At 43.0% G+C, this 22306-nt stretch overlaps 1 protein-coding gene across 3 annotated transcripts in view; it reads left to right on the plus strand.

The window, feature by feature from the left end:
* The window catches only part of ADCY8 (adenylate cyclase 8), a 223451-nt gene that overhangs the window by 34530 nt on the left and 166615 nt on the right, over positions 1 to 22306 (plus strand). For all 3 annotated transcript variants that reach the window (XM_045812205.2, XM_087864614.1, XM_087864615.1), the window contains exon 2: positions 13214 to 13363. In XM_045812205.2, coding sequence (XP_045668161.2) covers positions 13214 to 13363 — 150 coding nt within the window. The remainder of the gene's footprint in view (positions 1 to 13213; positions 13364 to 22306) is intronic.

Here is a 22306-nt window from a genome sequence, read left to right on the forward strand (position 1 = left end):
TATTTAGTACCTGGCCCTTAGTGAGGGGAATGGTTTGCCTTGGTCAGCCTGGGGGTACATGGTGATTCAAGGCCCACTCTGACTCCAGAACTGGCTTCTTAATCCCCATCTTCACTGTCTTCTCTAAGAATAAATAATGGGAAATAAACCTTCTTTGTAAAGTAGCAAAAATACAAAAGATTTTAATACTTTGTGGTCCTCTGGGGTGTTTCTTAACCTGGAGGAAGAAAATTTTTAAGACATCATTTATTCAGAAAACGAGAATTTGGGTTACACCATAGAACAGAATTTGGAAAAAAAATGGTGGCCTCATATTTAAATATATACAGAATATTTATTGCAAGTCTGCTCTCTGTTAAGTGTTTTCATGCATATACGCATAGGTGGATAGATAGATAGACAGAGATACGCAAACCTATACATTATTTATATGAGGCCAAGTCTCATTCCCATTGTTTAAATGAGAAACTTGAGGCTCAAAAAGGCGAAAGGTAACTTGCCTGAGGTCATCTGCCTGGTAAGTGGTGAAGATGAGGGATGTAAAGCCAGGTCTGCTACAGAAACTCCAGCAACAGGCAGGGTGGGTTCCTGCCCCACTCACTTTGTCAGGACCCCCTTCCACCAAGCCTGAATGCCGCTGGGGATTGTGGAGAGTATCACAACCTCCCGATATTATTTTCCTCATTCGCCCCTGTGTTCAGGCTTCCCACTCCTGCAGCCTCTCCTTCTGCCCAGGGTGCAGCCATCAGTGTCCATGAGGATGGGCCTCAGTCCAAAAACAGAGAGGCCGAAACATGGGGACATTTCTCCAATTGTAAGAAGGTCTTGTGAAAACACTCCACAGCTTGCCAAGAGCACGGGCGTTGGGGTTAGAGAGCCCGGTGCTACTCACAGCTCCTGAATCTCCTAACCTTTGGGCAAGTTACTCTTAGGGCCTTGGTTTCAATATTTATGGATGGAGGGAACTGGTGGCCGAGAACATCTTTGTCGGGGGAAGAGCCAAGAATGCAGACACGTGGCTGACACAGGGCCTGGTTCACAGTCAAATGTTCCACGAATCTCTGAATCGATGTAAGTAACCGTTTTTAAGATGTGTTCGAGGCCTTTTCCCTGCCTCGGGTGACTCTCTTCTATGTCCTAGAACCACTTTCATGACTTCTGAACCATGCTAGAACAAGCCTGCTGGATGGCACACATGCCTCTCGCACGGCTCCTTCCCCTTCCCAGGCTCCACGACGGTGCCACAAAAATAGCCAAATCCTAGCGTCTGCCGTGCATGGGCCAAGTCCCCATTTGTGGCTCGAGGGAGCTTTCTCTGTATTCACACAGCAGCGGGCTCAGGGGTGAGGTCGGAGGGCACAGTCGTTCCAAGTGCAGGCTCTGAGTCCAGTGGCCAGGGTTCAACCCCAGCCCTACCACTGGCTTCATCTGTGGTCTAGAGCAAATGAATGAACGGTGCCTCCCACACTGGGGTCTCGAGAGCCTACGTGAGTGAAAGCCTGCCGGGCACTGAGGACGATTCCTGGCCTATGCTAAGTGCTCAATGAATGCTAGGTATCCATTAGAGAAGGATGCCAGACCCTCGTCAGCCAGGCTCATTCACCTGCAGCCCCCAGGCCTCTGCCTGCATGGTTCATCTATGCCCATTATGTGGCAACATGTCCAACGTGCCTCATGCGCGGTGCAGTATTTAGTTGCTAAACTCGACCCCAGTCTCCTGAAAGGGCTCCATTTCTTTTGAATATCAAAGGGTCTCCTTCACGTCCTGTCCAGCCCTTGCTTGGATCCTGCAAAGTCAGACTTCCTGTGTTCAGTTCCCTGCCCTACCACCGTGAGGGCTGTTCAACCTTAGACAAGTTCCTCAACCTCTCTGAACTTTAGCCTCCTCATATGGACGTAAAAATACTTCCTTCCCCATTGAGATTATGTAAGAACATATATGAAAATTATTTCGTAAGATACCCTGTGCTTCATAGGAACTCAAAAAATTAAGTTATACTTGCGATTAGGTAGTTTCCCAATTTCAGCCTGCATATCCTCTGAAATTTATGATACATCATTAATGCGAAGGACAAATCAAGGTGGAAATCCTTTAAAAATTAGTTTTCAGCATATAAATTAAACTGCAGGGTAACACCTTTTAAATTTCTGGTTTCCATTAAAATATTGGAAATTATCCAAATACAAATCAATCCTTATGGGATTAAAACACATCTTTCCTTCATTTTCTTCCTCAATTTTAAAATAAAACTGTCTCCAGGGACAGAATCACTTTTCCAGAACTGGTCTTTCCACACACAATGGTACTTGAGTGGATGCTTAAGGAGACCCAGACACAAGTGGAAGAAGAGTCTTTCTCCTGTTCTTTTTTTTTTTTTTTAAGATTTTATATATTTATTTGACAGAGAGCACAAGCAAGGGGACCTGCAGGCAGAGGGAGAGAGAGAAGCAGGCTCCCTGCTGAGCAGGGACCCCCCCCCCCACCCACCCCCCATGTGGGGCTTGATCCCAGGACCCCGGGATCATGACCTGAGCCCAAGGCAGACGCTTAACCAACTGAGCCACCCAGGCGTCCCTCTTTCCCCTGTTCTTTTTTTTTTTTTTTTAAAGATTTTATTTATTTATTCAACAGAGATAGAGACAGCCAGTGAGAGAGGGAACACAAGCAGGGGGAGTGGGAGAGGAAGAAGCAGGCTCATAGCAGAAGAGCCTGATGCGGGGCTCGATCCCAGATTGCCGGGATCACGCCCTGAGCCGAAGGCAGACGCTTAACCGCTGTGCCACCCAGGCGCCCCTCTTTCCCCTGTTCTTAATAAAGCAGGGCTCCTCCAGCTGTCAGCAGGTGGACTGTAGACCGTGGCGATGTCACCTGTACAAAGGGAGCCACACACAAAATGCAGGGCATGGCCCCGTGGACCCAGAAAGCACACACTTTGCCTGTGAGGCCCCCAGTGACCCCGTCCACTTCCCCCACCTCTGACTTGGCTGCTTGGCAATGAATAGCAGTGGATCTTTCTGCAGTGACAGAATGCAAGTCCTGCATCAAATGGGAGGCCGACATTGTGAGCCCTTCCAACTCTGAGCCCCCTGGCCTCCGACAGCAGGGTCCACATGCAGTGGAAGGAGGCACCCGGGCCCCCAGAGAACCCTTCCAACGCCAGGCGTTGAGGGAAGAGGTGGGGGGAGGTGGGGAGGGACTTGTCCTGTTCTGGATGAGGTGGTAGAGGGCTTCCTACCTCAGTGACTACCTCCCTATTCCCAGTGATCACAAAACTGGACCAGAGTGGTAGGTGATTGGAATTTGCTCCTGTGACTGTGTCGGGTCTGGCTGGACAGGTGTTTGTTGGGCACTAGGATCCCAGGCCCCGTGCAAGAGAGGAAAATACAACAGACGCGGTCTCTTCCCTCTGGGAGTTCAGAATTTAGTAAGGCCGGTGGATCTCTAAAAAGGAGGTCAAAACATAGTGTTATATGTGACCTTCAGGCCGATGTATTTGAAGCCGAGCTTCCCACATCGCTGGATATTCGTACCCAGGAGGTCTGGGTAGGGCCCAAGGACCTGCATCTTTGTAAGCCCCCAGGTGCTTCTCCTGTGCAGTCGCAGTGGTGGCGTGTCTGGAGGTCACTTGGTCTCTGTTCTTTTTCTGGGACTCCGCATGAAACCCATCAGCACATTGGGCTGTCTCTTCCTTTGATGTGCATGTTCAGGGTCCAGCCCTGTCACAACACCTGCATGACTGCCACCCTGGTCTGGGCCAAACTCTCTTTCCAATGGGACTTTTGTAAGAGGCCTCCAGCTTGTCTCCTTGACTCTGGCCTTGCCCCTTCTGCAGTCTGTTCTGTTCGCGGCAGCCAGCGTGACTCTTACGACATGGAAGGTGGGTTATCTATCCGAGCCCCAGAGCAGGGAACTTTCCAGTGCCTTCCCATCTCACGGAGAGAAAAGCCAATGCAGCTTTCCCGTGTTTTCCGAAAGCAGAACGCTCCTAGAAGCTTCTCATAGGCCGAAAATGGTGTACAACCAAGGAGCAGTTAGCATTAACTTACATGGAAAATTTTTTGACCATTCCCAGACCCCAAAAATCACCTGTTAGGCTTTTCTGAGCTCCTTAGGACATGTGTTGCTGATGGATACACACACGAAATTGAGATGAAACACAGGTGCTCCCAGACACAGAGCTCTGGCGGTTGAGGCTGAGATGCTGAGGGCGGGCCCCGGGAAGGAGCTGGGTTTTGCCGCTCTCCCTGCTCAGGGTGTCTGTGGTTCTGTAACAGACCAGTGATGGGCACTATTCTCACTTATGGCAAAAGCAAAAATCCTCTTTGGATTTCTTCCAGGTAAAAAAACAGGTGCTAATGTAGCTCTTTTGTAAAAGCAAAGTGGCATAACAGGAACTTTCGAAAAGAGGGGCATCCCTCCCTCTTGGAAGGTATCCCTTCCCATCCCATCCCATCCCTCCCATCCCATGCCATCCCTCCCTCATGGAAGGTATCCCTTCCACGGTGCAAGACCTTCTGGGTCTGGCCCTTCGTTCCTTCAGAGCTCACCTCCTAAACATGTCGCCACCCTCACACCCGCCTGTCCCCTGCAGCCCCAGTGGGCTTCATGCTGGGCTGGATCGGGCTTCTTGCTTCTCCTGCCTCAGAGCCTCTGCACTGTCTCTTCCTTCTGCCTGGAATGTTCTTCCCAAATATCCTCATGACTATGGCCTCACTTCTTTCAGGTTTTTGCTCAAATGTCTTTGTATCCGAAAGGCCATCTCTGAGCTCCCTATGACTGAGCAGTCCCACCCCTCATTGTCACTTTCTATCCTGCTTACGCTGCTGTGTTTTTCATCATAGCATTTATCGCACACCACCACCACCACATATGAAATAGTCCTTGGTTTATTTGTTGATTGCCTGTCTCCCACAGCTGCAGTGAGAGCTGGCCTTTATCTGCTTTGCACGCTGCCAGTTTATGAACCACACCTGATGTAGAACTTGCTTCATAAATATTTTGAATGGATACATTAATTAATAGGAGCGAGGGGTTAGGAAGGCTTATCCATGGCGGTTTACAGATTTATAAAGGGAGAAAAATAGAGCACCGATCAACCAGTGTTTCTTTTTTTAAAAAAATTTTAATTTAATTTAATTTATTTATTTGACAGAGAGAGAGAGGCAGTGAGAGAGGGAACACAAGCAGGGGGAGTGGGAGAGGAAGAAGCAGGCTCCCAGCAGAGGAGCCCGATGCGGGCTCGATCCCAGAACGCTGGGATCACGCCCTGAGCTGAAGGCAGACGCTTAATGACTGAGCCACCCAGGGGCCCCAACAACAAGTGTTTCTTAAGCATCTCACGCTTAGCATATCAGCTCTGGGGTAGAGGTGGCTTACAGAGGGGCCTCCCAGGAATCTAGGTAGAATTAGGTAGGTTGGAGGATTACAGAATACAACCAATCTGACAAAGTTGACACAGTATATGGCCCTTCTCCACGGAACCACAGATCTGCAGCTGCCACAATGGAACAGTATTGTCTTTATAAAATATAATTACAAACAGGAACAATAACTTACTGAACAATGTGGGGTTTTGGGGCGGGGGTACTTAGTCGATGCTAAAATGCAATAGTGAAGATATTTGGGAAGTCAGTTACTGACTCAGAATCAAGTCCATATAGGAGTGTGTGTTTCTGGACTCTGTTCTCCTCCAGCATCTCTGCACCACTGTCTCCACTCAGCTTTTGTTTCCCTGGTGCCATCTTGTTAGATCTTCACAAGTGAGTTTGTCCTGTTTCAATAAACGCGCGCGCGCGCACACGCATTTACACATATGCGTGCACATGCACATGCAAATATATATGTGTATCTATACACATATTTATATACACATGCATTTCCTTTTATACGTGTGTACGCATTTTGTGTTTACTTTTATTTTGAGCATGAGGAGTACATTGAATTTATAGGTTCGTGTTTTAATACAGCTTTAAATTGAAAAGTTTTAAATTAAAGCTTTTAAAATTTAAGTTAATTTAAATTTAATCTTAAAAGCTTTGAATTAAAGTAAAATTATATTTTACTTAATGTATCATACAGGTTAGCTCATGCCATTAAATATTTTCCCATATTTTATGTTCTTTTGTGTATGTGCACTTCCAGTGCATTCAGCCATTTCCCTACTGGTAAAAATATGTAATTTTCTTTTTCTCCTCATAAGGAGGCTGCAGTGAAAGCCCCTTAACAGAAGTTTCTGGGCCTATACCGGATTATTTCCTTAAAATAGGTAGCCAAACGTTGGGTCGGAGGGTCAAAAGAAATGAGTATAACTTCGCAACATGTTGCCAGTTTGCTTTCTATTTGAGCAATGATCAGATTGTTTTAATTTAAAAAAAAAAGCTAGTTATCGTTAATCTGAGATTTGGGTCATGCTTTTGTGCTTAGTGGCTCATTTTCCACATGTAACTCTTTAATCCCCTGGCATCTATGTGCATCCATAGCATGAGGCAGCCATCAATCTTCTTTCCCCAGTAGTTGACCAATAGTCAACCAATCCCTTTACCAACAGTTATTTTTCCCACCGAATTGTTGAGCTATTAGTATCATAATAAAAACTCGTTATCTTCTCTTTTGTCTACTTCTGGGTGGCCTACTCTATTCTGTTCTATTAATTTTTCAGTTGAGATTTTCTCTACTGCCACAGAATTTTACTTACCAAAGCATGATGATTTGTATTACCTTTTGTCTGGGCAAGTTCCCCACGCTGCCCACTCGCACACCCCTTTTGTAAAAATGTCTTTGGTATTCTGACTCATGTATTCTTTTTTAAAAAAGATTTATTAATTCATTTCAGAGAGAGAGGGCACGGAGGGGTGGGACAAAGAGAGAGGGAGACTCTCCTCTGAGCGTGAGCCTGACTCGGGGCTTGATCTCATGACCCTGAGATCATGACCTGAGCCAAACCCAAGAGTCGGGCGCTTAACCGGCTGCACCGGCTTCCACTTGGGAGTGTAATATTGAAGCTCTAAAGTGATTTGGGCACTATTTACACAGTGAACAGTGGTTAGCATCCCTTTACCAGAAATGCCCCTCTCCTTTGTCCCCTGTAATGTTGCATACTTTAGTCCCCCCCCCCCCAGCTCTCATACATTTACTATTGTTGTTGTCAGGATATTCTTTGGTGTTTTACGTTATCATTGCTATTGTGAATAAGATCACTGTTTCATCGTATCTTGTAAATGATGATTAGTGGTACATAGGAAAGCTGTTTATCCACTCAGCAAATATCTAGTACTTAGTGGTTGCTGAGCACTTAACAGGCACTGTGCTAGGTACTAGGTGTCAATCAATGTCTAAAATGAGCACCATCCTTGCACTATTAGAACTCATAATGCAGTGTGATAGATAAGCATCAGACAGCCAACGAAGGAAATAAATACACAATTACAGTCTGTGATAAGTGCACGGTGTGCAGGGACAAAGAATAGCAGGGAACTTCTACTTCGATGTAGTGATCAGAGAGCATCTCTTTGAAAAAAATGATAATAAAATCAAGAACAAACGAGAAGAGGAATCAACAAGGCAGGAAACATGGGAAAGTGTTTCTCAGGCTTGGAACGATATTAACAATGGTCCAAAGGTGGGACAAGCCTACTGGAAGAACAGAAACTAAACCAGATTGATTGGAACAAAGTGAGTAAGGGGAGACATGGTAAGACATAAGCTTGAAGATGATCAACTAGGCTGTATTATCATGATGAGGAGTTTGCATTTTTCTCTTTTTTAGCAATAAATTTATCAATCTTTTAAAAAATCCATGCACTGGGATAGGCACAACATGCACGTATACAAAATATAAAAGGTGTGTATTTTAAACCAGGCTTCAGTTTCTGTCCCCAGAATTATCCACTGCCTTGCTGAAGGAGACCGTGCATATAAAAATGAGAACACATGTTAGACCTTTGCTCTTTCCCCCCACCTAGCAGTATATACTGGAATGTTCAGTACTCATGTGCAGAATATTAACTTGATTTTATCTGCTTATGATTCAGTCGTATGGCCTTGTAATTTAACCAGTCCTCTGTTCATGAGCATTTAGGTTCTTTCTAATTACATGCAAATGATGCTGTGTTATCCTTTGATGCTCACACCTGGTGGTCCTATTTATAAGTCCACTGAAGTGGAGTCACTGGGCTAATACCCATGAATATTGTCAACTGTGACAGATATTGCGAAATTCATATCTTCAACAACTAGGCATGAAAATGACTTTACCCCACAACCTAGGCAGAAGAGTATGTCATCAAATTTTTGATCGTTGACAATTTGATGGGTAAGAAAAAAATGCCATCGCATGCTGTCTCATGTGTCCGTTTAACTCCGTGTCACTGGATTATACTCTTTTAAGTGTTATTTTCTGTACTTATCCATTTGGATGCATGCAGAGACAGTTCATGTATTTTCGATGCGGAGTAGTATTTCATTATTTTAATGCATCACAGAATATGTATCCATCCCACTATTGGTGGACATTCGGATTATTTCCATTTCAAGCCCTTACAAAGAATGCTCTTCCGGACATTCCTGGATAGGTCTCCTGGTCACACACGCAAAGGTGGCTGTGGAGTGAAAAGGTGAAGTTCCGGGGTGGCGCAAATTAAACAGTAATGTGTAAAGTCAAAGTAGCTGCGTCATTGCACGTTCCCACTGGCATTCTTGCCAATTTGATAATGCTCTACTGTATATATTTTTTCTTTTTAGAGCCAACCTGGTAGGTGTGGAATGGATGTGGACTTTAACTTATTGGTCCTAGACTGTCACACTCACTTTCATATTGGTCTTTTCTTGTCTTTGAAATACCTGTTTATCTTTTGCCCTTGTTTCCTATAGGATTGTTTGTGTTTTCTTAAACATTTGTGCAAGTTCATACAAGCTAAATTAATTCTGGGCTGGTTATAAGTATTGCAAATATCTTTTCTTATCTTGTGTGTAGTTTTTTTTCTTTCCATTTTATTTATGGTGTCTTTTAATGTATAGAAATTCTTAATTTTAATTTAATCAAGTATACTCGTTTATTTTTTTGTATTCTTTGTGCTTTATTTTATTTTTTATTTTTTTAAAATTTGTATTTGTTTGAAAGAGAGAGAGAGAGAGCGCATGAGCAGGGGAGGAGGGGCAGAGAGAGAGGGAGTAGCAGACTCCCCGCTGAGCAGGGAGCCCTACACTGACTCTATCCCAGGACCCTGAGATCATGACCTGAGCCGAAGGCAGACGCTTAAGCAACTGAACCACCCAGGTACTCCTGTGGTTTATTGTAAAAATCTACCAAGATAATAAAAATATTCTCCTAGATTGTCTTCTAAAATTTTATATTTTTTCCTTTCATAGTGAAGACTTTAATCCATCGGCAGCGTGTTTCTGTGGGTGGCATTACGCAGGGGTTTACTTTTACATTGTTTTCCAAATGGGTAACAAACTGTCCTGACACCCTTTGCTGAAAAATCCCTCTTTTCTCTTTAGACCTGTGGTGCCCAAACTTTGTGCCTTTGTGTTTCTGGGCTCTCTGTTGACATCCACTGGTCAATTTCTGGATACCTGTATCAATACCATGATGCTTTAGTTGCTAAACATTATATAAGTCTCAATATCTGGTACTGCAGGGCTTTCTGTTTTGTTCTTCTTTAAGAATATCTTGTGTATTTTTGACCCTTTGCCCTTCCATATAAATTTTAGAGTCATCTTGAATTCCACTGGGTAGAAATACCTACTGAGATTTGAGAACTTTACTGTAGCAATTCTTTCCTATCCATAACATGGTATATAACCCTCCATCTACGTAGGTCTTATTTGATTATTTTAAATTAAATCCCATTATTTTCGCCACTAAATTCATTGCTTTCTGTTTGTTATGGGTGCATAGAAATGCAGTTGACATCTTCTTTTGATTTTACATCCAGCATCTTTGCTAAATTATTATCAATTTTAGTTACTTTTCTGTGGAGATTTTTGGATCTTCCACATGGATAATCCTCTGCAAATAATGAAAGTAAATTTCTTCCTTTCCAAACTTTATCACTTTTATTTTGTTTTTGTGTTTGTCCTGTTGAGATGGCTAGAACTCGAGAATGGCGTTGAATACCTGTGATGGTAACTGGCATCCTGGCCTTTAAACAAATGCTCTTGAACATTTTTACCATTGAGCAGGATGCTTGCTTTAGGTATTTTTGGTTTTGTTTTATGTACATATTCTACATAATGATTAAGAGTTTATTTTTAAAGATTTTTTTTTTTTTTTTTTTTTATGTGACAGAGAGACAGCCAGCAAGAGAGGGAACACAAGCAGGGGGAGTGGGAGAGGAAGAAGCAGGCTCCTAGCCGAGGAGCCCGATGTGGGACTCGATCCCGGAACGCCGGGATCACGCCCTGAGCCGAAGGCAGACGCTTAACCGCTGTGCCACCCAGGCGCCCCAAGAGTTTATTTTTAATTTCAGGGTTTTTTTTTAATGAAAACATACTGAATTTCGTCAATGCTGTTTCATCTCAATGGAATGACTATATGTTTTTTAAAAGCTATAAATGTGAATTACATTAGTTGAGTTGATAATATTAAACTATCATTGGATTTCTGGGGAAAATTTCCTATTGTCAACTTGAATTACTTTTTCTCTACTTTGATAGACTTGATTTGCGAATATAGTGTGTAGGCATTTCTCTCCTGCTCGTGAGTGAGATTTACCAGTTACTTACTTTTACCCACCAGCCGTGTTGGTTTTGTTATCAAGGTTATGTCAGCCTTAAAAACTGAGTTTGCCATTTTCTGTTTTCTGGAAGAGACATGAAATAGTTAAGTTCTTTCTTCCATAATTATTTATAAAATGCTCCAATGAGGGCACCTGGGCCCAATGCTTTCCTTGTGGAAAGATTTTTAATTGTGGTTCCATTTATTGACTTTTTCTCCTCTTCCTTGAGTCAGTTCTGGTAAAGATGTATTTTGAGAAATACATCAATTCCATTTCAGAGTTTTTGTAGCATTAAACTTCATAACATATTTTTGTTACCTATTAATTTTTGCAATATCTTTGTCCCATATCCTATTCTTAATATTGCTTATTTGGACCTTTTCTCTCTCTCTTTCTTTTAAGTTAAGCTTAGAAGAATTGTTATCCTTTCTTAGTCTTTTTCAGAAGACTAACTTTTGACTTTATTGATATATTTGTCTATATATATTCTTTTTTGCTCCTGTTTTATTATTTTTTCCTTCTACATACATTGGATTTATTCTGCTTTTTTTAAATTTTTTCTAAATCCTCAAGTTGCATGGCTAGCACATTGATTTTCAGCCTTTTTTTTTTTTTAAATAAAGCATTTATTAACCATACATTCCTCTGTGAGGACTACTAAATTTTGTTCAGTAGTATTTTCATATTATTCTTTAACTATACATATTTTTCATTATAATACATTCTTAGATCCATAAGTTATTTACAAGTATTTTTAATTTGCAGACACATGATGTTGTCTTAGTTATCTCTTTAAATTTCTTTGTAAATTGATCTTACTGTAGTAATTTACTATAGTTACATGATACTAGTTCTTGCAAATTTGCTTAGGCAACCTTTGGGTTTTATCACAGAATCCTATTTGTAAATATTCAATATGTGCCTAAAAAGAATCTGTAATCTACTTACTGCATACTGTGTCCCATTTCAGGTTTGTTAGTTGTATGAGCTATTCAAACTGTCTCTGTCTTTGCTGAATTTTTTAAATGTGTTTGATCTGTTACCTGCTGAGTGTTGTGTAAAAAATAGATCGCGGTGATGATAGATTCATAAATAATGCCATAGCCTGTGTCACACTTTGCCTTGTGTATTCTGAGCTATGTTGTTAAATGGGTTCAAGTTCATACTTTTCAGATCTTTCTGGTGAATTAAAGCTCTTATCTTTACATAGTGACCTTATTTATCATACGTAATGACTTTTTCCCTTCAGTTCTTTTTCATATAGTATTTATGCAGCAAAACCAGCTTTATTTTGTTTTGCCTTTCAAGCTTTTCTTTTCAGTATATTTTGTCATTTTTTGAAGATTTTGTTTATTTACTTATTTAGTGCAAGCAGGGGGAGGGGCAAAGGGAGAAGGAGAGAGAGAATCTCAAGCAGACTCCACTCTGAGCATGAGCCCAATGCAGGGCTTGATCTCACAACCCTGAGATCATGACCTGAGCTGAAACCAAGAGTCAGATGCTCAACTGAATGAGCCACCCTGGTGCCCCTCATTTCATTGTATTTTAGAAATGTCTACTTTTTTTTTTTTAAGATTTTATTTATTTATTTGACAGAGAGAGAGAGACAGCCAGCGAGAGAGGGAACACAAGCAGGGGGACTGGGAGAGGGAGAAGCAGGCTCCCAGCAAAGCAGGGTGCCTGATGCAGGGCTCGATCCCAGGACCCTGGGATCACACCCCGAGCCGAAGAAGGCAGACACTTAACGACTGAGCCACCCCGTCGCCCCGGCGGGCCTCTTTCTTTTTTATTTACCCTGAAAATCATTATCATAACCGGAGAGCATGTCCCCTGTCTGTAACACTTTTCTCTGTTTTCAAGATTATTCTTGGTTTATTGATTTATCTTTAAGTTTATTGGTTTTTTCTTCTGCCATCTACATTATGCTATTAATATCGTCCAGGGACTTTTAATTTTCCGTGTTGTGTTTTCCACTTCTAGAATTTTCATTTCGTGCACGTGGTTTCTATTTCTGTAAGATCTTTGCATTTACTGTTAGCATATTTACCATTACATCATTGAGAGAAGTTGTAAGAGCTGCTAGATATAATAGTAGTACAATTAGCTATTTCTTACTAGTTCCTTTCTCTTCTTATGCCCTGCTTCCCTAACCAGCTAGAAGGCTAAAAACTTCAGCTAGTGAAGGCGGAGAGATGAGACAGAGCGAGAAAGAGAGAAGTGCTCCTATCTAATCTCAAGTTGCCTATTCAGGTTCTCACCCACACTTGGAGTAGGAGAAGCTTTATATTGGATACAAAGGTCAAGGGAGGCCTCTCTGAGATGACATTTCACCCAAGACCTGAATGAAGGGCATGGTTCTATTAGCCTGCAACTAAACGTTTGGATTACTACTTTAAGATTTATCTGGGAAGTTTTTCTTTATGTTTTCCTCTCCGTCTCCAAACAGCTCTTGTTTTAATCATCTGACCAGCCTGTGTTTGCAACTGTGTTTTAGGTCGTGGCCCAGGCAGTGTTATTCATGTGTATGAACACAGCTGGAATCTTCATCAGTTACCTGTCAGACCGGGCCCAGCGCCAAGCCTTCCTGGAGACGCGGAGATGTGTGGAGGCCAGGCTCCGCCTGGAGACGGAAAACCAAAGACAGGTACCCATTGGAAAGGCCTAGTGTCTGAGTTGCATGAGAAAACATATATTTTTTCCTCCCCAAACATATCCTGACTTCAGGTGTTTTCTTCAGGTTTGTGACATGGATTCCAGAGTCTAAAATAGTTATGTTAAACTTAGAGCTCGAAGCAGGTTGGTCTTGTTTTCCACATTCATTAAATGCTGTTTACAAGGAATAAAATGAGTTGTCACCAAGTGCTTTTCTGATGCTCTGACTGACATCTGTGTTTGTGAACAAGGCCATGGTTCTAAAAACCATTAACATTCTCATATTTGACCCTCCTTTTTTGAAACTGTGAACTGTTATTTGTAATAAATATTTTCATTACATATCAAATTGTAGTAAGCCTATAGAAGAATCTTGTACATGTGTAGTTCCTAATACCTCATCCTGATTTTCAGAAGAGATTACAGAACACAAGGAATTTTGTGGAACATGATACCAATCCTAGGACAGGGGATGCAGTAGAGAAAACAGGTTACGTTGGGTCGGAGGCCATGGGTTTTCAGTTTGAAGAGACTGAAATAAAGTTTCTTGGACATCTTGATTGGGTAACTGTTATAAGGATTTTAAAAATAGTTTTGGCCCTAAATTATATGTTTCCCCAAAATGAAATTAACTTTCAAAAAATAAAGATTTGCCCCATGAAAATTATTCATATAATATTCAAAATTCATGCCTATCTTTCCTTCTGAAGACAGTTTTCAAAGAAGAGTAGCAGGAATATATGGAAAATTGGTTATGGAACCAACATATAATCTTCTAAATGGTATATGCTCTTGGGAATTCTATGCTCAACAGATATATTGTTCCACCATTCTAGGCTGCCTTAAAAATGTTACATCTATGGATACCCACTTGTTATATTAAGCTTTATGCAATAGTAGTTTGAGAACTTATCCGAAAGTGCCACCTTGTCTTCATTTTAATTTGATCAAATCTTCAGTAAAACGTGGATCTTTGAAGTGAGTGAAGCCAGGTCTGGTGACCATGGATGAGGCAGACAGGTAGGGGCAACTGGCCGAGCGAAACTCAAGTCCTGCTGCCATATGTCATTGCCAAGGGCACAGAGGAAACTACTGAATTTCCAGACCCTACGTGGACTTCACGAAATTAATGTCTAGAACAATTATGCAACCTCATAATAGATATATTATAGTTGTCCTGTATATGTTTATAAAACAATTTAGAAAAATGACTTGAAATCACCCTTTGCAATCAACACAAGTATTTCCCAGGACGATATGTTGTGTTCCTCTGTGAAACAGAACAGTTGCCAGGCTGGCACGTCACTCTTTCCATGGGATGCGGGCCAATTCAGAGAAGACTGCTGCATTAATAATTTATTTGACTGCTCTTGATGCCCTATTGCAATGAGAATGGCAATGGTGAGTGAGATGGCTGGGAAACTCAGGCTTTTATTTACTGTTTATGAAATATTGGAGGCCCTGAAAATGATTGCTTTATCATACCCATAAGACTTTTCTTCTTTTCCCGTCCTTCAAGTTGAGTGTCCTGGAGTCACTGCGATGTAGTCATTCCACGCGGTAGAGGGACCTTCCTCCATCCTTTATAAGCTTTCGTTTTTTTAAGCCGATGGAAGGAGGAAGGAAAGGATACTATACAGAGGGGAGAATAAGTGACAGCTGGAATGTAGGGAACAGTTGTTAAGAGTTCATCCACAGCTGTCTTACCTCCTGGTTGGGTCACCAAAGGCAGTGAGCTTTCTGCTCTGGTTCCTCATCCATGCATGGGGACAGGATCTTTCTTTCCAGCTTTGTGTTTCCCTCAAGTGAGATAATGTGTATAAGTCAATACAAAATCGTAAGTCCGGGGATACCTCGGTGGTGCAGTTGGTTGGGTGACCGACTCTTGGGTGTCAGCTCAGGTCTGATCTTAGGGTAGTGAGAGCAAGCCCCACGTCGGGCTCCATGTTCAGTGCAGAGTCCGCTTGGGTTTCTCTCTCTCTCCCCCTCCTCTCTTCTCTCTCTTTCTCTCTCAACAATAAGTTAAATCTTAAAAAAAAAGTATAAGTCAGGCTAATTAAAAGAAAAGACTGTCTTTTGGTGGACTATTCTTTGTTCTAAATATGCAGCAGAATATGCTATAGGTTGTTATAGCCTTGTGCTCACCGTTAGAATAACGTGTTTCTGGTATATTGATCATCCCCTGCCCCCAGAGGCAGTAGCTAAGGTAGCTGGCTCCGTATCATTCAAAGCTAAGGTTCCTTTCCATTGACATGTGGTCTCTGCTTCCGGTCTCCATTGTCCCTGAGAACTTCCTCAGTGGTAGATGGGCAGAGAAGGCTTTGCAACGAGACTGCTCAGGATTTGGCATCTTTGGTGAATTACTTACTCTCTTAGTGAGCTCAACCAAACTCTGAGCTTTTGTGCCCCCATGGGAGACACATGGGAATAAGAATACCCTTCCTGAAGGGGCACCTTAGTGAGAAGTACTGTGTGTAGTGCTCTTGTAATTCAGTGAGGAGTTTCTATGAGCATGATTGTGCAGAATGATTTCCATGAGTCAGCCAGCAGAACTCAATCCCAGGAGGACTTCTATGAGAACACATTATGGGTTGGCTTGTGTCACTTGAAACACAAGTGAAACTTACTCATTTGGATGGAAATCGGATGGTGGTTTGCCTTAGGTTTCCAGCAGCCAGAGCTCAGCATTAGGCTCCATATCTGTTAAAATATCACGTCAGGGCCACCTGGGTGGCTCAGTCGTTAAGCGTCTGCCTTCGGCTCAGGTCATGATCCCCGCGTTCTGGGATCGAGCCCCGCATCGGGCTCCCTACTCGGCGGGAAGCCTGCTTCTCCCTTTCCCACTCCCCCTGCTTGTATTCCCTCTCTCACTGCCTCTCTCTCTCTGTCAAATAAATAAATAAAATCTTAAAAAAAAATCATGTGTCATTAACAAATCCAACCCCATTTACCTCTTATCAGAGCTAATTATAATACCATAACTGTTAGAAATTCTGTACCATGCAAAGGAGACACTTTAAGGGCCTAAGTGACAGCACGTCCCTTTTCCTTGGGAACTTATCCCAGGGGAGACCAAACTGCATTTTTTTGTACTTATAAAATACAGAATCAAGAGGCCTTATTCTATAGAAACGTTCAAGTTTTGTGGGATTTTTCAAGAGCTGGCTTTGTCTCATGGTAGGATACAAAACTAATATTTAAATGACTTACTTTAATTCATTTGTGGATCTGTTATGTGCCATGAACCTCGCTGGGCATTGGGAACATAACAGTGGCTAGCAGTTGGTTCCTGGTCTTCCAGAGTTTACAGGTATGAAAGAGGATGGCAATAACGTATGAGTCAAACCTAGAAGCAGGCTGATGGAAGGCAATCTAAAAGAGATGATGCCTGAGTTGACATGTTAGTAGGATTTGGCTCCGCGAAGAAACAGTGAAGACTGCCATGAAAGGGTCTAACCACACAAACATTCTGAAAAAGGGAGGACACAGTTTTTTGGGACAGTTATGAGCACTTCCATGATGACTTCTTCCATCATTCCTCTATTTACTCATCTATCCATTCATTCATCTATTCATAATGGGGTTACAGAGACAAGTCAGTCTCAGTCTACACTCTGGAGTGGACCTGGAGGATTAGTAGAACTTTAATTATTGGAAGAGAGGGAAGAAAGAACTAGCAAGGATACTGTTGAGATGATACATGTGATGTGGTGAAGGACAGCAACATGGGGAAGCAGGTGTTCTCCATGCCCGCTAGCAAAGTTATGTGTTTTCTTCAATGCCATACCACTGAGCTCACTTTTCCATTCGGTGTATATTTATTGAATGTTAACTATACGCTGCTGTTGCTTAATGTGCTGGGCATACCAAAAGGAAGAAAATCTATTGCACGTCTCCGTTCTGCCATGGAACACTGGACCTCGATCACTGCATGCTTGTTACCCTGTTAGGGTAACTGACCCCTTAAGAGTGACCCATGGCTCATTCTCTATATAGCCCACCAGCAGTGCCTGAAAACCAACACGGAATAGATGGTTATAAAATGACTGAGATTGCCAATATTTAACAGGGATTATCAAAAATTTTTCCAAAGAAAATCGCCAAGCAATATCTAGAGGCTAAGTGGCACATGAGCCCTGCCCCCCCCTTGCTTGGCAGGTCCCATAGTTTGATGAGACGCTTGAGGTCCGGGGAAAGAGGCCTTTTCCTGGGATAGCCTGAGGTTGCGTGAGTGGGTCTACGGTCGAGAGCAAGCAGTCAGGTCTCTTCAAACTAGGTTTTTAACAAAGCTTCTTGAAGGCTGTTCTCAACGTCTTTCCCTCCCATTGCAGCTGGCACGCCAGGCAGAAACTACTGAATGGTCCGAATGCTGACATAGTTCATTGAGATGGTTGGCATCGTCGAGAGGTTGAGCACATATTGTCTCTTTCCTTTGGGGAGGCAAGGGCATTGCCTTTTTTTTTTTTAGTAACTTTATACCCAGTTGTAACCAGCACAGCACATACTAAACATCTAGCTGGTCTCTTGGTCTCCAGCTCCTCTTCCTCCAATCTGTTCTTCTTCCCAAAACCCTGGTCTAGTTCAGAGTCAGTATAAGATAGGGGTTAAGAGCCACACCTTCCATGTGTGGAAGATCTGGATTCCAATCCTATTTTCTGGGCTGCCTGGAAGTGTAGGTTAATTACTCCCTTGGGAGACCTTGACTTTGTGGGTGTAAGATGAGCGTGATGATTCTGCCTTCCTCCAAGGGCTGTGGTGAGGGTTCAGGATGAACACTTAGCCCGAGGCAGAGAATGTACTCAAGTCCGTGGAAGAGGATGCTGTGGCGATAATGACATTGATACCACTCTTCCCTGCAAGAACACCCTTTAGTGGCCACATTCCCTCCCAGATAAAATCCCAACCCCCACAGGTGGCCCAACAGGCCCTCCACCTTCTAGCCCGCATCGTCTCTCTCTAGGGTCTTCTCCACTCCCTCGCCACTCTTTCAATACCATATGACCATCAGCTCCCTGAACTGTTGTACAACGGGCCTGTGCTCTGTGGTTCTCAGCCTAGAAAGCCCACCTCCCTCCTAATGTTTTCACCCTGAAAGTTCTGCACCAGCATCCCTTCCTCCATGAGGCTTGCTTTTCATCTTTCCAAGTTGAATGGAAATGCTTTGCTCCTATTTCCAGCACGCCTTAAAGTTAACTGTTATAGACCCTGTCGCACTTTGTGACACTTGCTAGCCTGAGTGTCTCTCTGTCCTCCACACCAGTACAGACCATTTGAAGGCACCTGCTCTTTCCAATTCATCTGGTTGTCTTGGCATTAATCCAGCACAATGGCTGGAATATAAGATCTTCTGATTAATGTCTATTTAACTCAGTTATATTGAATTCAAACTTTGGCTCCTGGCCTTACTTCTACCTACACAAGGGTTATGTTGTAATAATTCTCCTATGTAAAAGGAAAGGGACTTGTGCTCCTTGTGACCCCCATGAAGAATGGTGAGGGGAGGACTCTTATCCAATTCAGGATAGACTGGGACGGCCTGAACACATGTCTTACATAGACCTGTTATGGGAATTTTCCATCTAGAAGCTGAATCTTAGAACATCTATCTTTGGGGAGCTGAATTCTAATTATTATAGTTACTGTAATCCCACTTCTCCCAAATGATCCAATGGCCCATGTTTATTTTAAATATTAAAATGAATTAATTGTTTTTCTTTTAGTTTGAGAATTACCGAAACCTGCTTATGGTAATCATGGCATCTCGAGGTGTCTCAGGAGCTCCGGGGGCACTGGAATGAAGTGTCTGATGATGCCATATGTTGCAGCAGCAGGAAGGTGATTGCTAAATGCAGCAGATGCTTTAGCTGTTTTAAAGCAATTCTGTTTAACTTAAACATCTTCGTTAGACAACATTGGTGTAAACTAGTGGTTCAGCAATAGGTTGGGTGAGAAAGTTAGGTTTCCTATTGAGTTCTGAGTTAGTTAGATTCATATTTGTGCCCTACAGGGTCTAGGGGATTGTTTTTAAAGTTACAGGAACTAAGTAAAGCAGCGCCTTGTCATTCATTCATTCATTCATTCATTCATTCAAGGTTGACCTGAAAATGGGAGAATCTCACAATATTTGGTTTTTCAGCTTCCACTTGCTGTCTTCTCATTATATTCCAAAACCCCTCTTGTGTCGCCTATCAAGCCATTTTTCTACTGTTTTCCATCTCTTGCATTCAAGACTACCCATGTACCATCCGCCTTGCTCATCCTTATCTGTTATTAATGTATTTCATATTAACTGTTCTCTAGTGTATACTGGAATATTCTTGGTCTCCTAAACATTCTTATTACCTTTTTACACTCATGCCTTTGCTTCTGCTCTTTTCCCTACCTGGTCCAACACTCCTTTCATCCCTAAACCTCATCCATTCTTCAAAGCTCAGTTCAAATTTTACCTCCTCCACAAAGACCCTCTCTGTTCTCCCCAGCTGTGACCTCCATGAGTGTTTTTGAGTGTGTGTGTATTTCTTTACGGCGTTAATCTCTTTCTACATTCTGCTATGCTCTTGTTTTATTTTTCCTTCTACACTGTAAACTCCTCGGAGATTGGATAGATGCTTCATTTGCGTGCTTCACAATAGCTCTGGATCCAGAAGGCGAGAAGCCCAAGCTGGGAAGAAAAGCAGAGACGATGAACATAATCGTGGGGGCTGTCATTGTGTTTTCCCAGTAGTTTTTCATGCAAAAATACTTGTGAATAAAGAGATCTGGGAAATCCTCTCCTCTTGTGTTATGGTTTCCAGGGTCTTTGTCCTCCAAAAACCAGGAGTCCAACCTCTCTTTGACAGTTAACTCCCATCTTCCTGATCCTCTGCTCCATCTTCTCCTTCTGTTATTCCTTCACATAAGTGACTTCAGCCTCGGCAGAGTTGTGCCTCAAATTTAAAAAAGTAAATCTCGCTTCAAGGCATCTTCTTGATTGTCTGACTCCTACAAGTTCCTCCACCTCCATGTTCTTTCTGTCATGGCGTCTTTTCATTTCTTCCCATGGTTTCACTTTCATTTCCCTCAGGTATTTTGGGCATAAACAGTGAAATGTTATTCCAGTCACCATCTTCCCCGAACCCATGATGCTCTGCAGCTCTGGTGTCCAGTTCCTGTGATGACGGGAAAATTTTAGAGCTGTGTCATCCGGAAACCATCAGCCACATAGGACCACTGTGCGGCATGTGAGATGTGGATAGTGTGACCGAGCAATCGATTCTTAAATTTCATTTAATTTAAATAGCCACTGAATCACCGTTTTGGTCTCTTGTCTCTCTTGTGATTTATCGTGACTTCAACCGCCACTTCTGGATTGTTCCATGTCAATATCCTAACATCATGTTCTTTTCCGAGCTCCACATGCCCGTCATCAGTATCCTGCTGGGCAGCTTCATCTGCACGTCCCCGTGGTATCACTGGCTCAGCCTGTTCAGGATCCTCTCATCCCCTCCAGAATGTACTTTCCTCTGATATGACCCATTTTTTTGACCCGATGCCTTGGCATCAGCCGTGGCGTCAATTCCCGTTGATGCTGTCTCCACCATATATGTACTAATGTCCCTGTATTTCTTTTTCTAATCCTGTTTAAGCCCTCCCACACTGGTTAGCTGTCTAATGGGTGCTAACCAGTTTCTAACTAGTGTGAGCTGGTCTAGCCACCTGAAGTCACTGCAGCCTGAAGTTCCTCTTGAGAAAGAAGTTGTCTTCACATTTTCTTTATGATCTATGAAATCGAAGACACCGCAAACATGTGACACGTCATGGAAATGAATGAAGCATGACCCACAGTGTTCTCTCCATCTGTTCTTGTCTCTGTCCATCTTGCAGAGAGTAGGATTCCTGTACAGTGTGTTTATTTTCCAGGTCTCTTTGGGGGGTGACAATGCGGATTCTCTCCTCTAGCAAAAAGCCCACCCCTGCAGGCTACTCTCCTCCCCACAGTTAGCCCACCGAGGCAGTGAGCCCCCACCATGGCCCAGCTGCCCTCTCTCTGGCTGGAGAGCTGTAGCCAGTACAGAAAGAAGGCATAGAACCCCGTGTTCACTCACTTTGCAGCCACAGTCCCCATTTTGCCAGCAAGGCCAGTGTCTTTTATGATACCTGTATACTTCTGGTGTCTATTTCTCAGCTGGTTCTTTGGAGAGGTGAGGCACGTGACTAATTCATGTCTCAGAGCCCAACCTCAGTGTAACATCTGTCAGGATCATTATCTTAGTGCCCCCATTTTTAAAAAAGATTTTATTTATTTGAGAGAGAGAGAGAACCCACAAACAGGAGGGAGGGGCAGAGGGAGAAGCAGACTCCCAGCTGAGCAGGGAGCCCAAAGTGGGGTTCCATCCCAGGACCCTGAGATCGTGACCGGAGAAGAAGGCAGATCCTTTACTGACTGAGCCACCCTTTTTTTTCCCATTTTGGTTATAAGAATTTACACTAAAGCCCCCCCAGAATACAGCTCGCAGTATACAATCCAATCTCATTTACCGAATATTATAGTCCATCCACTACCCGGCCCCGCCTGACTTCTCAATCATTTTACTTACTAACTCCGTTCTTGTACTCCCCCAGACCAGCAAACATGCCCCACACTTCTGTGCCTTTGACTTCTTCTTGATATTCCCCTGCTCACCCTCCACATCCGGCCTCTACCCTTCTCTGCCTTCTCAGTGCCCCTGGAGGCTAACCTTTGGGTGCATCAACAAGCTCATTACTGTCTAGCCTCTGGTTGGGTTTGGCCAATGGGAGGTACAGAATGAAGACTAGAAGATGGGAGTGCAACGAGGTCAATGGTTTTCTCTCCCTATTATCCTGGCCAAGCTGTGGAATGACAATGGCTGCATTTCTCTACCAAGGGCCACAGCTTCTCTCAGGCCCCCCTCTCCTCCAGCTATAGGACTTGCCA

Source organism: Ursus americanus, chromosome 9, assembly GCF_024610735.1.
Source record: "Ursus americanus isolate L20-20 chromosome 9, mUrsAme1.1.p, whole genome shotgun sequence".
In the NCBI taxonomy this organism is placed as follows: Eukaryota; Metazoa; Chordata; class Mammalia; order Carnivora; family Ursidae; genus Ursus; species Ursus americanus.